The 18,230-nt window shown below is 39.7% G+C and overlaps 1 protein-coding gene across 3 annotated transcripts in view; it reads right to left on the bottom strand.

The window, feature by feature from the left end:
• Positions 1-18,230, bottom strand: part of Zc3h14 (zinc finger CCCH-type containing 14) — a 39,310-nt gene that overhangs the window by 11,835 nt on the left and 9,245 nt on the right. For 2 of the 3 annotated variants that reach the window (XM_021178630.1, XM_021178631.1), the window contains exons 4-10: positions 18,173-18,213; positions 17,072-17,267; positions 15,395-15,824; positions 14,438-14,598; positions 13,906-14,006; positions 10,403-10,558; positions 2,188-2,262 (exon numbers count right to left, since the gene is read on the bottom strand). In XM_021178630.1, the coding sequence (XP_021034289.1) occupies positions 2,188-2,262; positions 10,403-10,558; positions 13,906-14,006; positions 14,438-14,598; positions 15,395-15,824; positions 17,072-17,267; positions 18,173-18,213 (1,160 nt within the window). Of the gene's footprint in view, positions 1-2,187; positions 2,263-4,880; positions 5,506-10,402; positions 10,559-13,905; positions 14,007-14,437; positions 14,599-15,394; positions 15,825-17,071; positions 17,268-18,172; positions 18,214-18,230 lie in introns of those variants that run through there. The other variant, XM_021178632.2, reaches the window with a different exon arrangement.

The following is an 18,230-nucleotide window of genomic DNA, read 5'->3' as shown; positions in this document are numbered from 1 at the left end:
AAAAAGCTGTATGCCCATAAGGAAAACAATTGCAAAGGAACAACCATGTTTTCAAAGAAAAAACAGATAGAGAAGCTGATTCTAAGACAATAATAAAGCAATCTAATTTAGACTACAAGATTCTCCAAAGATTGAAAACAAGCAACAGAGGGGACTCTGGGTAGAGTATAAAGAACAAGCCATGCTAGAGGGCTTACTTCGGAAGTAATGAGCCTTTCCTAAAGCCTAAGTCCGTGCACCCATTTTCTGTTTGGAGCCTTAGCACACCCATCCCCATCGCTACAGTGAAGACTTGAGAATGACCAGGTATGTACCCTCTTGTCCATCAATCACTACTGGAGACTCAGAGATAAGCCAGCCAGTTCTAAACAGAAAGGTACCACAACAAAATAACATCAACAGTGAGAACACTGTTTAAAAGGCAGCGCTCTGAAAACCTTTACCCATTTTATAGATCCTCTCCCTTGGAAAGTGAGACTTTAGACTCTCAATAAGTCCAAGAAATGCCAGCAATGCTCAAATAATTCTACAGTGAAACATTGCATAGTAGTTAATTCCTTCATAGTTCTGCTCTACTGAGCTATGTGAACTCTGACAATCAAGACTATTTAGAAGACCTTTATTGGCACAGCTGACCAGACTAACAACACCTAACTGGTACTCAGGCTGCCCCCAAACTAGACTAACAGATCATCCTCCACACAGGACCCACAATAAAAACTGAGTCCAAACACTCACGCCCCAACTCGAGTCTAGAATGTCAGTCAGCACTTTACTGATCCTCCTTTAAAACAGATCATCAAGGAATGGAGAACCTCTATCATAAAAGTCAGAACCAACAACTCAGAGAAAACAAGACCAAGGAGGGAAAAGAAAAATGTTAAAATCATTTTTTGACATCCTCAAAATAAAAAATTATTACATACATGAAACAAAATCAGTATGTTTAAAAAATAAAATCAAGACCGTGAACATTGTTCTCAAAAATAAAAAAATCTGACAGAATAAATATTGTGCTCACTCACTCTAAGCCTCAAAAGAACTACTTAATGCTTCAAATGAGCTGGGAATGAAGGTAAAAAACGAACCAAAAAAGAATGCACCAGAGCTGATGAAGTGGGTACAACAAGGCACAGACTTTGGCACCACATTTAAAACGACTTATTATATGCAGTGTTGAAAGATGGAGGCAAAACCAAGGTTGCAGCATCTTAACACTCAACAGGCAGAAGGCAGGAGCAACAGGAGAAGTAACACCATCCCAGCAGATGGGTAGGACTTGGGGTTTAGATGGAGGCCGACCTTTGAGAGCATAGCACATGTTGAGACAGAGACTACAGGAACAACTGACTGTGGAGTTGGAGGGGGTGGTAGATGATTTAGGAGGCAGAAAGTAGAGATAGGAATCAAGGAGCAGAGCTTCCAACAAAAGGAGGGCAAATTCACAGGAAACACAAGAACACAAGTGTTAGGTATGGTGGCACATGCTAGTAATCCCAGCACTTGGATGAGAAAGCAGATGGACAGCAAGTTGGAGGTCAGCTTGAGCCACAAAATAAAACTGTCAAAAAAAAAAAAAAAGTTTCATGTATCCAACCAATTGTTTCCTGCATTTCCTAAATGTGGACCTGGCAGAGATTTGGGGAATCAAAGACACAGATAAAAACAAGTACCTCACTGCAGGCCTGAGGCAGCCTGTGGAATGTGTGTCTGGGTTGAGCAGAACACTTCACAGAAGCTTTAGAACAAGTGGTTAGTAGTCCCTGAGAATAAGACTGTAAAGTGAGGCCAATACACTGGGTAGGTTGAACTGGTGCAGAGGGGATGCTGAAGCCACTCTGGAAATACAGCAGAGACAGGAGAAGGTGAGCTAGGGACACAAGCTTCCATGACCGACAATGAGCAGCACAGGGTAAAGGTGGTACAGGGACTCTAGCTGCCTTCACAGCAGCTAAGTCAACAGCTAAAAGCCAAGGAGCAAAGGATGGGGAAAAGAAAGCTTATGAATGAGGCAAAACCACCACACATGAAGGAAATGCAGATCTTACATCCTGGCCCTAAAGGATTTTTAATCATCTAATTGTGCTGTCTTAGGGCAGGATCTAAGAGATACATGGTACACTGAATGAGGTATAAGGAATGGGGATGGCAACAGAACGATACAGTAATAATGTAAACACTACCCACCTTGACTCATCTCCATTGTTTCTACCATTACTGGATCAATTTGCAGTCGGGATAACAATTGCCTCTGTTGAGTTCCTAGAATATAAGTTTTAAAACTTCACTAAGCTTAACACAAATATTAATGTTTGTTTTTCAGAAATAAATCTTTGAATTGATTTGAAAGTGTTACAAATAAAGCTTCTACAATACAATTTGCTATTATTATGGTCTTCAAGCACATCTCTGTTAAACAAAATGCTGGTTTTTTCTAAATCAAAAATGGAAACAAAATCCGTCCTGGTTCCCAATGTGAGGTGGCCAGTCTTCTTAGAGTGAAGACAATGCAGTAAAAGGAAGTAAAAGGAAGAGTGCCTATACAGGAGGGGCCTCACGGAGAGTCTGCTTCCTGCACTCTTAGCCCGACTTACCCACACTGCTTCCCTTTCCCCACGACCTTGTGACCTTTGCAAATCGCAAAACACGTGGGAACTTAAACCAAAACCAAAATATAGTCCATAATTACCCTGTCATGAAATTCCTAAAAAACAAACTGTCTTGGACATATGCAAAACCAATAATGGATCAAGTATGGGATTCAGAATTCTGCAACCAGAGCCTCCACTGGCTACACAACAGACTCCCCATGCGCTTCATAGTAACACTCCGCTGCTCAACAGTAGCTCCACATTACATCTTCCTAATGTAGCTACCTCAGTTTCTGAAAGTAGACGCTTTGCCCAATGATGACATCACCTAAGAACTGCCCTGTCACCAAGTGACTCGGGGCCAACATAAATCAGTGGCTCTCAACCTTCCTAATGCTGTGACCCTTTAAAACAGTTCATGTTGTTGTGACCCCCAACTATAAAATTATTTTTGTTGCTACATCTCAAGTGTAATCTTGCTACTTTTATGAACTCTAATATAAATAGGTATTTTCTGATCATCTTACATGATCCAAAAAGGTCATTTGACCCTGAAAAGGGTCATGACCCACAGACTGAGAACTGTTGATATAACCATTTACATTTATAAATATATATATTTTTAAGTTGATCAGGTAAAGTACTTATTTCTAAAATAGCTCTTAAAATTATTCTCCAACATTAAGTTCATAATACAAATTCATATTACTATTCTTGAGCACTTGTTTAGAGGGTTTTAACAGGTGGGCTCTATCAGATAAGGGTGTTCTCTTCAACTGAATATGTAGCTTTGGAAAGGATGCAGAATGGAGCAGTGAAGAAAGGTACACCTGCATAGTAAGAGAAATGAACTGAGTCAACCCTGGTAACCAACGGTGACAGATTCATAGCCATGTGGCACTCACATCAGCATCATATTAAAATTCTTTTTTAACATTTATTTTGTAAGTATGACTGTTTTGAAGCATTTATGTTCACTTCATGTGTGCCTGGGACCCATAGAGGCCAGAAGAGGGTGTCAGATCCCCTTGGAACTGGGGCTATAGACAGTTGTGAGCTGCCATATGGGTTCTGGGAATTGAAGCCAGTTCTTCTTGAAGAGCAGCCAGTGCTCTAAACCAGTTCCATCTCTCAAGCCCCATACTAATATTAATATCCATACTACAAAACAAAACCCAATGAACTGACTATCCTCCAAACTACTTGAATTATGAAAAGGGATGCCACATTTTACTGTAACTGTAATTCCCACTGTGCTTAAATCACAGGTACTTAGTACCTAATTTCTAATTGAGAACAAAGGCATCAAACTACATGGATGTGGAGATGGAATTAGTAGGAGTCCAAATACTGAGACTCTTAGCAAGTCAACTGCTTGCTAGTTTTCAGGGTATCTAGTATACATGGCTCCACAAGGATAGGCTTTGCTTACACAATGCAAACAAGACAGCAAGGTCTTGCCAAGTATATCACTGAAAGACTTAAAAGGTATACTGAAGTTAACATTTTACCAGCTGTTCATTGTCAAGGAAGGTTTCCTTCTCCAGAGAGACATGCACAAAAGAGAATAAATTCCTTTAAAAAATTACCATGGCAAAAATAATCATGGAGAATAGACCTTAATTCACAGATCTGCTTAAGCTATATTCCTGTTGGTCAACATACTAACATGTTGCGTTACAGAACCAGTAATAAAATTAGTTTCACAGCAGAATACCACCAGAGAGGTACTTGAAAGAGAATCATTTCCTGTCAAGTTTTATGTTGAAGCCCATCCATTATTTTCTCAAATCATCATCCTAAGCCAGGTATGGTGGCACTTGAGAGAATGAGGTGGGAGGATCACACATATCATCAAGAAACCATCAAGGGTTAACTTAACCAAACTGTAACAAAATACTCCCTGCCACCCCTTTTTTGGAGACAGGGTGTCATTATGTAGGCCTGGCTGGCCTGGAACTTTGTAGACCTGTGACTGCCTCCTGAGTGCTGCTGGTACTAAAGGTGTGCCAACACAGCTGGCTCCCCAAAAAAATTGTTAAGGGGGTTGAGAGTGGTTGAGTTCTTGCCTAGCCTAGCACGTGTAAAGAATTACATTCAGTCCCCAGCATCTTCAAATACAAACAAAAACACATTCAAGCTCTGCTGAAACATTCTAGACCCCAGTTAAGTCACACAGAGTACCAAGCACTAAAAACCTCAGCTTCTTTGTCTATGCTGAGCTGCCTCTATACCAGAGCTAAGCACAGTGAGGAAGTTCAAAGGATCAGCACCTAAAACATAGTTTACCTTTCTCAACATCTGTTAGGAAGCCCATTATGTTTACATCAGTAGTCTTTGACTGTGACTCAAATTCTATTCTCTCTTGAAAATCTTCCAACTGTCTGTTGCATTCAGATGTTGATGTTAAATATTCATTCATTTTAACCTCTAAAGATGAAATTTTTGCTTCGTTCTGGGACACTCTAACATTCAAATCAAAAAGATTTGCTTCCACTGTCAAAATAGCTGCTTTCATTCCTTTCATTTCATTGATATCAGTTGCTATTTTCCTCAAAAGGTAGGAAATATTGCTCAGCTCATTTAGTGAACAAGAAGCACTTGTCAGAGAGCCTAAGTCAGCTGGCTCTGGTGAGAGGAAAACTGGTAGAGATGGTGATGAAAACCTTGAAGACATTTTCATAAAATTCCTGGCATTTTCACAGCCTGTTAAATTATCTCATCAAAAGTAAAAGCAATCTTCAATATTAACTTTAGAGTGCTAGTGACCTATAACTAAAGAGATGAGGTGACACCATTCTAAAGAAAAAACTCATACTGTTAAAGTTAGGCACACCAGATCAATGTTCTCTTCTACAATTAAGAGCAACCACTACTTGTGTCCTGTAAGTCCTACCTACTTATCAGCTCCTCTGCAAAAAAGACTCTATTATTACATACAAAATAATCCTGACTTCTGATTGGCTGAACAGAGACACATGACACCCAAGGAACTTTCTATTATTTACTTCATGTGCTGGGAATCCTGAAGAGCCATTCCATAAATTAAGCAAGTATGTTCACCCTGTTGTCCACTCAACTGTAATTTTGGAGCTTCATATTGAGGTGCTTTATCGTAAATTTCATTCCTCTGGTATCAGTAGATGACAGTACTGCACTGGAATTATCTTTGTAGGGAGAGGGCAGAGAAATCGACAAATCTCTTAAAAACTATTTACACAGCAAGGAACTCCAGCGGAACACCCATGTAAAATGATGCAGGCTGGTGATGTGGCTTAAGAGCAAAGTACCTGCCTGGTACACTGAGGACCTAGAGTCACTCCTCAGTACCACTAAAATTAAAAACAACAGCAACAAAACCCCAATCAGAATGGTGTCAATTTTAAAAGAGGAAAAACTACTACGTGCTGCCTTGGGTTTGATATAAAAGGACTGAGTGCATCTCGGATGTTTTCATCCATTTTATGGGTGCTTTGCCTGTTACCTTTGTTTGGTTGGTTGGGTTTTTGGTGTGTGTGTGAGGCAATTTCCTTTGAAACACAAGTTTCTATTGTGATAAGGTCCAATTTCTTTCTTTCTCCACTTTGGTATTCTAAGAAACTACGCCTTAACTAAAGGTCACATATGTATACTTATTATCCCCCCTAAAAGTCTTAAATTACGTCGTCGATAAGTGAGGTCTTTTGATTCATACTGAGTTTTTGTGTGTGTGTGTGTGGTTTTTTGTTTGTTTTTTTTTTGATATTTGGAAAGACCCCAACTTCAGTTTTTTAGATACCCATATGCCCCAGTAAAAGACTGTTAAAAACTATTCTTGCTTCACCAAATTGTTTTATTGACCTTGCTTAAAAACAAAACAGAAAAGGTGGTCACCTGATGGGACCACCTGGACCCATCTACCTGGACTTTGGTCCTGTCCCTTAGAGTATGGTTAACTTTGCATAGGTCATGGTCACTATGCACTTGTATTGTCTTCAAATCCAGAAACTGGACACTCCCAACATTATTCTTCAGTAGTTTTGAATCCTCTAGATCCTAGTTCCATATGAATTTTAGGATAAGGTGGCTAATTTTTCCAAAAATAAAGCAGGGAGTTTCAATGGAGGCTAAGTTGAAATTATCTATTCACTTGAGGACTACTACTATTTTAACTGGTATTTAAGTTTTCAAAATGATTTACATGAAAAATCTTGGGCTGAAGAGATGGCACAGTGGTTAAGAGCACTGACTATTCCTCCAGAGGTCCTGAGTTCAATTCCCAGCAACCACATAGTGGCTCCCAACCATCTGTAATGAGATGACACCCTCTTCTAAAGTGTCTGAAGACAGCTACAGTGTACTCACATATAATAAATAAATATGAATGAATGAATGAATAAAAGAAGAAAGAAAGGAAGGAAGGAAGGAAGGAAGGAAGGAAGGAAGGAAGGAAGGAAGATAGATGGATGGATAGATTTCTGAGCTGGAAATAATCCTTCTGAGGTATCTCAGACCTAGAAAGACAAATGCCACATTTTCTGTCATCTCTGGACATTAGCTTTGAATCATCAAATATGTGTGTTTCATTTGGAATACCCATAGAGGTCAGGAACTTACTAAGGAGTCATACAGAGGAACTTTAAAGTGAAAAGCGATAGACTGCACTAGTAAAGGGTTAAAAGGAAACAGTGGAACAGAACAGGTTACTGTGGGGCAAAGGAGCAGATTTTAAGCAATTCAGGGGTCATCTGCTACACGGTTGAGCAAGAATGAATCCAGAGTCAATGTTAAGAATGGCATATTCTCAATTAAACACTGTCTGCAAACCAGTTGATTCACCACAGGGCTGCAAACTACCCAGAAGACCAGAGAACACTGGCCTAACAGAACAAGTCCCATGGAAACAAGGGACTCAACCGTGCAGCAGATGACCCCTGAATTGCTTGTGGTGCCCATGCCAACTTTACATGAAAAACTAAGAACCATCCAGAGTCCAAGGGAAAGATCCAGCAATAAAGAAAATTTGAATATTTTAACACATCCTTTAGAATAATGTTGAAGTAGAGAAGACTATTGTTGCACCTATTTCCAAATCAGGAAATTAGGGCAAAGAAAGGTTTGTATCAGCTAGAAAGGGGCAAGGCTTGGATTTTACACCCTGACAACTTCAACTTCATAATCACTATGTTACTGTGTTTGTATCTGTGACCTGTTAAATGGAGCAGAGTTACAGAACTCCAAGCAGTTTACTGTTCTATACATACATACATACATACATTATGCACAGAATACTACCACTTCAAACATCAAATGTTTGTAGTTATGAAACTATCTGTACTACTACACTAATACAAAACGTTTCGATGCTTGCCTTCAAGGAGGGGTGTGGGGAAAAATAGGTGGGTATGACTTTCCTTTCCTCATCCTCCTGATCCTCTCCTCTTTACTAATCATCTTGCACAATGCTTCCTGTCCAGTAGGATGCACATCAAGTACAGGAGCACCCACCTTATGATTCTTAATGGCTTCAGACCACTCAACTTCACATGGTGTGAGAATGAGACACTCAGAATACACTGTGCCATAACCATTAACATATTCTTAGGCTATGACAAGTATAAGATAACCTCTTTTGTTATTTGGGCAGCTGCAGCAGCAAGACACAGATATGAAGGCATCTGATCCCCAAAGTAGGCAGTCAGTCCTGTATGCTACCGTAAGTCACACTGAAAAGAAACCTGTGTCAGATAATTTTGTCCAGCTAAACTGATAATGTCATCTAAGCAGGTTACAAGGTAGGCTACTTTTGTTTTCTGTATGTGGGACTGACCCTAGGACTTCCTGCTGGTACTCTACCACTGACATGTAACCCCAGTATTTTCACTTTCTATTCTGAGATAATCTTAAATAGCCTAGCTAGGTAAGCCCTGAATTTGTACTTCTCCCACTTTAGCCTCTTATGTATCTGGTATCACAAGCATGCGCCACCATGCCTGACATCTAGGTGGAATTTATGATTAATATTTTCAAAAGACATGGGTTTAGCTAGGCATAGAGGTAGACACCTTTAATTCCAGCACTAGGGAGGCAGAGACAGAAGCCAGTGGTATTTCTGAGAGCTTGAGGTCAGAAATAGTCTACATAGTGAGTTCCAGGACAGTCAGAGCTAGATCATGGATCAGTCTCGGGAAAACAAAAACAAAAACAAAAACTAAAGACCTGGGTTTATTGGAATATAACCCTATCTCAAATTTAAGAACATTTGTGTATGTACTTATTTTTTCCTTTTGGAGAGCCCATTTTTAAAAAACCACACAAAACTGACTAAATCTTAAAATGTAGCACTGGTTTGCAAATTATTCAATGAAGTATCAAAAAAAAAAAAACTTTAGTTAAATGAGTAATATTTAAATCTCTATTCTATCACCCTTAGATTACTATGTGTTAATACTATGTATAATATCATTTATACATGAGACATATCTACTCAAGTGTACATACTCTGAAATGACCATAGATACTGTACACTTAAAATATGATGAATGATTTAAGGATGGAGGTGAAGAAAATAGTCGTAATAGGTAAGGTTTCCACAACCCCAGAAAAGTAGAAAATATACAGACAAATATTGGCTGCAGACATCACACAAAAAGCCTTGAACTTCCTGAGGACAGACTTCAAATGTAATTTTGGTTCAGTTTCCATATATCTGATGGAGAAAAGGAATTTTCAGGGGGGAGATGAGAATGAAGATGTAGAAGAGAGACATACAACACACAGGGGTCCAGGTGGAACAGAGTACCAGAGGGGAGTGGCAGGGAGGGAGGTGAGGAGGTCAGGCGAGACACTGATAATTACTCAGAATAGAACAGGGACCACCAGGGGGTTCTGAGTGGAGGAGGAGTCAAATTTCTGTTCAAAACACTAAGAAATTATCTAACTTTAGTATTTGAATAATGTAAAGAGAATGAGAGGCCACTGTCCCAATATCTAGGAAAACGGCTTGGACTGTTTAACAGACAGTGGTTTAGACTACTAGAAGAATAGTTGCAGAGGTAAGAAATAATGGTGAATTCTCCATATTCTAAAGACAGAGACCAGGACAAACTGTTTCCTGGACTTGTCAGGACAGCTGCACTCATGAACTCATAGTGCTGCTGCTGCTTACTGCACTAGATTAATACAGTCATCATTCCTGAACAACAGAAGTAGTTCACAAGCCCAGACTCAGAACTGAAGAGCTACTGACAAGTTAATGATTTAAGAGAGTCACTGGTAGGGCAACCACGTCTATTATTAGTGGTAGACAATCCAACATCTCTTAGTATATAGGCAGCACAAATTATAATTAGTGGGCTATTTAAAAGAAGAGGGAAAAAAGGACACAAAGTTGGGAGTGATTGGGAGTTAGATTTTGGGGAACTTAAGGGAAAAATGGGGCTTAAATACAATAAAAAAATACAGTGATAATAACTAATAAGTAGACAACCTAAGAGAAGAGAAGAGAAGAGAAGAGAAGAGAAGAGAAGAGAAGAGAAGAGAAGAGAAGAGAAGAGAAGAGAAGAGGTAAACAAAAGGCTATGTAAGGAAGGGAAAATGGTTTCTAAAAGCCCTGGAGATGGGGTGAGGCAACAGCAGTTAAAGCATGTGTTGCTTAGCCTAGAGAGCAGTTCTCAGCATCCACATGGCAGCTTGTAATTGTTCACATAGCTCATCCTTTGAGTACCTCATTTATCACTTTCTTTACAGGATAACAATTACCCATTAAAACTTATCTGAAAATATTTAGTATTCCATGGGTAAAGTGTAAGAGTGAAGTGGTTAACTCTTACCTTGAATTTTTTCTGTATTATCTCCTTTTGCTTCCTCTTGTTTAACAGGGGGACTTATTCTGGGGGCCCTGTTTTGCCCCTGGACCATTTCTGCTAGCAATTCTTCTTGAGAAGTTCGAGTTCTGGGAGCAACTGGAAGTGTCTGTTTCTGTGGAACTTTACATAAAAGCAAAAGAAAGGAAAATACACCCATGGTTACAACTTCATAACTCCACGGTTAATATCACCTGTTAAATACAAATTCCAACCTTGGGTTCAGAACAGTTAAGGTATTCAAAGCAAAGGAACTACATTCAACTCATTCGCCTTAGTTGTGTGTAAGCAGCCTCTAAAGCTTGAATCTCGGCACTCAACAAGTTAGTGCAGTAGTACTGGACCAGACTAGACTACACAGTGAGAGCCTATTTTAAAAAATCCAAACCAAACCAAACCAGCAAAAGCACACACACACAATGGAGTGAAAGAGTGAATGAGTGAGGGAGAGTGTTTGTGTATCTATCATGTATGAGATAACCAGATGCAGTGATCCAGGGTCTCACAGTGATTCAAACTGTAACTTAAGTAGGCAAAGAATGAATTGTTCAAATGCTATTTTTAAAAAATTCTTTTGTGTAGACCAAGCTGGTCTCAAATTTACTACTAAGTTCAAAATTATCTTAATCTCTTGCCTCTATTTCCCAAGTGCTAAGATTGCAGGCATATAGAACCAGGTTCGATGTTATTTCTTGAAATATGGGCATCTCCAACTACTTTTTAAAATTTCTTTTTAGAATTATGTGTTTTGCCCACACGCACGCATGTGCACCACGTGTCTGCCAGCACCTGTGGAGGTCAGAAGAATGTATTGGACCCCTGTGAACTAGGACCGGACCCAGGTTCTCTGAAGAGCAGCTAGTGCTGTCTTAAATGTTGAGCCATCTCTCCAGCCCAATACTCTACTTCTGAAATAGTTGGAGACAGTTGTTAGAAGCACTGGCTGTGACCTAGGAAAAACTGGGAGCAATAAACTGGTTTTATAGAAGATCTACTAAACTTGCTTGGGAAATAAGTTACACAAAGAATTTATTCAAGGAATGCTGCCACTAACATAACTCAAGCCTTACTATTTCTGTTAACTAAAGTTGTTAGAAACTGAAGAAAGGGCTGGTTTATATAGCTCTAACATAATTAAAATTTAGGCTTACAAGAAAATGTTTCTATTACAACTTTTTCATTAAGAGTGGAGGTATCGGAGCCGGGCGTGGTGGCGCACGCCTTTAATCCCAGCACTCGGGAGGCAGAGGCAGGCGGATTTCTGAGTTCGAGGCCAGCCTGGTCTACAAAGTAAGCTCCAGGACAGTCAGAGCTATAAAGAGAAACCCTGTCTCGAAAAACCAAAAATAAAAAAGTGGGGGTATCGGGGTGCACACCTTTAATCTCAGACTTGGGAGGCTGACAGGGGAAGAGTCTAAGGCCAGTCTAATCTACATAGTGAGCTCCAGGACAGCCAGAGCTACAAAATAAAAATATGTTTCAAACAAAACAAAACAGAAAAATCCCCAACTCCCACCCCAGAGATTTGTTCACTAATATGCTACCAATTAGGCTTTGTTTTTTTATTGGGATAAAAGGATACACTCTTGATTTAACCACCTACACATAGAACCCACAGCAAAGAGACAAAAACCAGGTTTCTATAGGCAGCTCTAACAGGAAAAGCACTGGGTAACAGCCTTCATTTTTTAAGTCCCACTCTGCCAGCAAGTCCTGGTTCTCTTTCCAGGAAGCGTAATTTTGCCATGGGGCAGAGTCATCCTGAATAACTACTATGAGAAATGGGGGCACATTCACAACACTGATGTACTTCAGCAACTGTGACAACATTTTTGCTGTGTAAATCTCCCATTTGTCCAAATGGTCAGACGTGTAGTATCCTGTCTCTAAACTGTTCAAAAATGAGATTTGGAGGCCAGGCCTCCAAGTGATTTAAAGATGAGAGCATATACAGAATATAGTCTAAAGCATAGCTAGGATGCTGGTAAATCTTTCTGTTCATGGCTTGTATATCAGCCAGAACCAACAAAGATATCCTTTATTAATCTGTGACTACTTGGAGTGATTTCTTAGTGGAAAGGCATATTAATTCTGTAACAGCTGTTCTTCCAGAGGAGTAGGGTTCTATTCTCAGAGTCTACATGGTGGCTCACAAACATCAGTAACTACAACTCCAAGGGATCCAATCAAAGCTCTTTTCTGCCGTCCATGCAAGCAAAAAACTCATAAATATAAAATTAAAAAGTGAGGTATTTCAAGGTCATGAAAATCCTTTGAGACTCTTATTCTAAGCACTATCGCTGCTGTATAAGAAAAGCGAGTGTACAGAGGTGAACTGTTAGAGCAGTGCAGGCTTCTACCTGACCATCCTTACTCTATATATAAAGATCTACTGATGTCGGAATGTCAAGGGTAAATGAGAGATGAGAAGGTAGAGAAGTACCAAAATTTTTTTACTTCAATTCAAGAAACGGTGATGTGTGACAAAGGGCAAGGAGAAGAATGCTGTGAGGACATCCACCAAATTCACAATAAAAGCTTGAGGATAATTTCAGGCCGGGCATGGTGGCGCACGACTTTAATCCCGGCACTCGGGAGGCAGAGGCAGGTGGATTTCTCAGTTCAAGGCCAGCCTGGTCTACAGAGTGAGTTCCAGGACAGCCAGAGCTACACAGAGAAACCCTGTCTCAAAAAACCAAACAAACAAACCAAAAAAAGAAAGTAACTTCAGATCTGGCGATTTCTATCAGCTTAGTACCACAAAATTTTTCACTGGCTCCAGCAGATGAAAAGGTGGACAGAATGTAGCACCAACACAAAACACTCACCATTGGCAGATTAGAATGAACATTCTATAAGAAAATTTTGTTATAAAAACTAGACACCTCAATATTTGACATCAAATGATTTTAGAGCTTCTATTTTAATTAGGGTAAGGGCAAAACAATTCTCTGCCTGGCATTCTATTACCAGGTTCCACCAAAGGAAAACAGACTGGTGTATTCATGTAGTAGCTTTAAATAAATGACTGCCTTGGGTCCAGGGATGTGGTTCAGTGGAACAGGACCAAGCATGCATAAGGCCAAGAATTCAATCTGCCAGCACAGCAAAAAAGTAACTACAGACTCCTCTACCTCAGGAACCGTTATTATACAATTCTGTTCCTTTTACACATAAGTACAAATATAATATTGAGTTAAATGGTACTAATATGAAAGTCTCACGTTTTTCAAAATTCCCTTTATAATTTGTGGATTTTATCAAGTTTATGCATGTGAGAGTTTTCTATGCTCAAAGAACTCCTGTGACAGTTTTTCAAGCTGTTAAAATCCTTTAAGGCCCTGCTTCTAGAAGACTCTGACCCTGCTTTTGGTATGCAACAGGAACCTTTAACTTTACACATGAAGACAAGCATGCTCAACTTAAAGAAGCAATCTCTTACCAGTACAGACATACTACATTGAAATTACCTGCAGAATAGTTAGTTGTTTTTGTTACAGACTCTTGAGCTTCAGAGATAGCCTTCAAAATTAGATTCTTGTTAGCTTGTTTAGAAGGTGGAAGAGAAGGTCTAAAAGAGTTTTAAGAAAAAGTATTTTTATCAAGTTTTCAATTGCAGTTCTTTACATGCTAACCATCTATTACGCTGTTACTATACAGCCTGTTTTAAACCTAGCAGTAGCAGTTACAGATTTTAGAACATGTCAATTAGATTGGAACCCTACAGCTTTTTCAAAGACGACTCCATATTAACATTTTCTCCCTCATCCAGTTCTAGTAGTCTTTGCAATTCTCTCCAATTTAAGCAAGCCCTCTTCCATTAGTATGTATCTTCCAAAACCCAGGTGATGCTGTCAGACAGCTTAGTACCAGAGCACTTATCTACCATTAGCATGCACAGCCCCCAGGCTTCTTCCCCAGAACTGTCAAAAGAAACAATCAGACAAAACCCTGCAGCTACATCGGGCAGTTTAAGATTAATTTACAGCTATGGTCACACACCTCCTCTCAGGCTTTGCTGGTACTGACACGCTGCTGGACAAGCTTCCTATGCGGGTCCCATAATCCTCATCTTCTTCCTCCTCTTCTCCATCATGACTAAATCTTTTTACTTTAACAACCGAACTCACCACTGGCAATTTTCTCTTTCGAAAGTTTTCGTCCTACAATGAGATAAATTTAAGCTTACTTTGCATTGAAAATGAAGTACTAACACAGTAATATGTTTTCAATTTAAGACCATCTTAAGAACTGAAAAGGGCTGTTGAGATGGCTCAGCAGGTAAGAGCACTGACTGCTCTGCCAAAGGTCCCAAGTTCAAATCCCAGCAACCTCATGGTGGCTCACAACTATCTGTAATGGGATCCAACGCCCTCTTCTGGTGTGTCTGAAGACAGCTACAGTGTACTTAGATATAAAATATAAATAAACTTTTGGGCCAGAACAGGGGACCGAGCAAGTGGGGCTGAACGGGGTGAGCAGAGGTCCTAAATTCAATTCCCAACAACCACATGAAGGCTCACAACCATCTGTACAGCTACAGTGTACTCATATAATCAAATAAATCTTAAAAAATTAAAAAAAAAAGTACTGAAAGGACTGGCTTTATTAAAAAAAATGAAAAATGTCTCCTCAAACAGCTAACTCAAAAGAACTTTAAATTTATTTCATAACAGTTGCATACAGCACTGTTAAGGAAACTATTAAAAGCGAGTTATAAAGGTTGCTGAAAGCTAAAACTGACACATCTACACAAATGCCAAAAAGAAAAGCTAGCTCAAAATGCCAAAATCAGAAGGCATATGTGCATGACATAAAAACCCCTCTAGACAGCCAGTCCAAGAGAGGACACTATTTAAGAGAAACACACAATGTGTTTAGTTATGTAAGTTATATTTGGAATCCACAACTGCCAATCTCTAGCCTAGCAAGCCAGAATCTATATACATCTATACAAACCTCAATACTCATTTTATCCAAGTTGTTTCTGAAGAAGGGGCTATAAGTGTCTTCTACGCTGCTAAGCACTGGTGGCTCACACAACCGTCCTGCTTCGTATACCTGGCTGCTCTGTACATCCAGCTGCTTGGCAGCGTGAGCACTGCTTTGCTGCGGATGAAGTTGCAGCCTGTTTAAGTGAGTACCAGTGTCTGCATTTCTACTTGCAGGTGGTCGATAAATTTCAATAGAAGGGCGAGAAGAACCGTATGTAAGTGTCACTGTAGGTTTTTTCTGAGATAAGGGATTCTCCTGCACAAAATTGAGGTCTTCATCAATGAGATCATCTGGTTCTGGCTTGATATCAATCACATCTTCAGAGGGTGCTGGTTCCCTCAGAGGTTTCACTGTTGACATTAGCCGGGTGGAAGCTCCATCATCATATGAATGTCTATAAATGAAGAAAAACACAACATTATACCAAAACTAAAGCATTATTCGCTAATCTTAAAAGAATGTTTATTCAAAAAAAATTTTAATTAAGTAGTATGGAGACCTTTTAAATAGTCATTCACTACTTTCAAATTATAGTCATTCTTGATTTTTTATTTTATTTATTTATTTATTTATTTTTAGAGACAGGGTCTCACTCTATGTAGCTCTGGCTGGCTTGAAATACACCCACCTGACTCTACCTCCCAAGTACTTCGATTAAAGGCTTGTACTAGGGCTAGAGGACTCAGTGATTCTAAGAACTGGCTACTTTTCCAGATAATCCAGGTTTCATTCCCAGCATCCACACGACAACTAATAGCTATGTGTAACTCCAGTTCCAGAGGCTCCAAAGCCCTCTGACGAACTCCACCAGTGCTACAAGCACATGGTGCACAAATACAGACAAAACATCCACATACATCAAATGAAAAAAGGTTAAAGGCTTATACTACCACACCCATCCCTCATACTTTAAATTTTTATTTACTAAATGTAAAATAAAAAATCATATTCTGGTCACCATTAGTTTATTCAAAAACTTGCTCGCAATCTGTTATGGTCTGAACCTGAAGGGGGCTAGGGAGACGGCCAGAGCATTGCTTGCTTTTCCAAAGGATTTGAGTTGAAGTGCCAGCACCCAAATGGTGACTCACAACCATCTGTAACTCTAGTGCCAAGGGATCGCCTATGCCTTCTTCTGGTCTCTAGAGGCACCAGATACGCTCAGGGTTCACACACATATTGAAGACTTGATCCTTAGTTCACTATGCTAATTTCAAGGCTATAGATCCTTTTAGGAGGTAGAGCCCGACTGGCCAACATAGGTCACTAGTGTCTAGGAACAGAGCATTGCTGATAATATCCAACCCAGGATCTGGTTCAGTTTTCTCTGCTCCCCTGTCTACTATAACGTTAGGAATCTCTTTCTTTCATGTGATTCTGCTACATGAACTCTATCTAGTCTGCTGCTATGATAAACTGAGAGCCTGCTGAACTCTGAGCCAAAACCAAGTCTCCTCCTCCTCCTCCTCCAATATGTCCTATTGGGCATTTTATAGTAACAATAAGTGGCAAGGAATAACTAATCCACGATTACTTCACTAGTTCCAAAAATTGCTGAAAATAGGAACTAACAGACATAATAATTAACATAAGTGTAACATCAACATACCCATCTGGCCATAGCAGATACTGGACTTTTACCTGACATTAGTGGATTTCTGCTCCTGTGAACTTGTAGAAACTCTGGAATCCCTTTTTTCAGGTCTAGAACTAGAAACAGCAAGGGGAGGGACGGCAGCTTCGTGCCGTCTCTCATCTCCCCGACTGAAACTGCTCTTGTTTGAAGGCACGTTACTATCAAAGATGCTGGTATCAGGAGACTTTAAACTAGAGGGCTCTGCAAAAAAACAAACAAACAAACAAACAAAAACCATGATCCTGGTAATCTTTTCCTTATCCCTCCTTCCCCCTCACTACCAGTTCAAAAGCAGTACATTCAATATAGAAAACATTTTAATTAAGTACTTCAAGTTCATTTAAAAAAAATGCAAAAACTAGTCTCCGAGGCCCAGGGTGACCGGATATACTAAAAAGGACGACCTTAACTTCTGATTCTCCTGGCTCCACCTCTGGAGTACTGCAACTCTGGGCGAGTGCCACTTTCCCAAGTGTTTTCAGTGGTCGGGACTAAACCTGGGGCTTCTTACATGCTAGGCAAGCACTCTAGCAATTGAGTTACATCTCTAGTTCCTCAAATGTGATAGTTTAAAAGCAGAGCTGGAGTTATTATGAGATTTTAAAGTAGATTTTAAGCACTAGGGGTTAAAAGGCACCTGAGAGTACAGGCATGGGATATAAGAACTCCCTCAACAGTCAATTATTATCATCGTCACCGCTACCACCACAAGAATATTCCCACTTATGTTGTAAATACTAGGATATTTGTTGGGTGTGCTCTCTTCTCATTTCACATTGCTTTTAGTTCCTGAGTGGTATCCTTACACATCATAATCGTTTATCTGGTTTATTATCACCAGGCCTTTAGATATCTTTCAACTATAAAGCAGTGAGGTATCATTAAGGTCAAAGCCTGTGCAGATTTATGATTACTTCAGATACATGGCACTGTCTTGCTCACTGTCAAATCACAGTAAGTTTATTGTTCTTTCAGTTTAAATGAACCACTATCTCTTCAAAGTTGCTGATGCTCTTCCAACAGCAACATAACTGAATGACTTTATAAAGGGTCACATACTGTAGCAAGCAGAGATTTCAGAAAGCGGTCAGTTTTACATAGCTTACCAGTTGTGACAGAGCGCAGTTTATCTAATACACCATGGAGCCTAAAACAAAACACAAA

Source organism: Mus caroli, chromosome 12 (genome assembly GCF_900094665.2).
Source record: "Mus caroli chromosome 12, CAROLI_EIJ_v1.1, whole genome shotgun sequence".
NCBI classification, from domain to species: Eukaryota; Metazoa; Chordata; class Mammalia; order Rodentia; family Muridae; genus Mus; species Mus caroli.
This window is presented reverse-complemented; position numbering and strand designations above follow the sequence as displayed.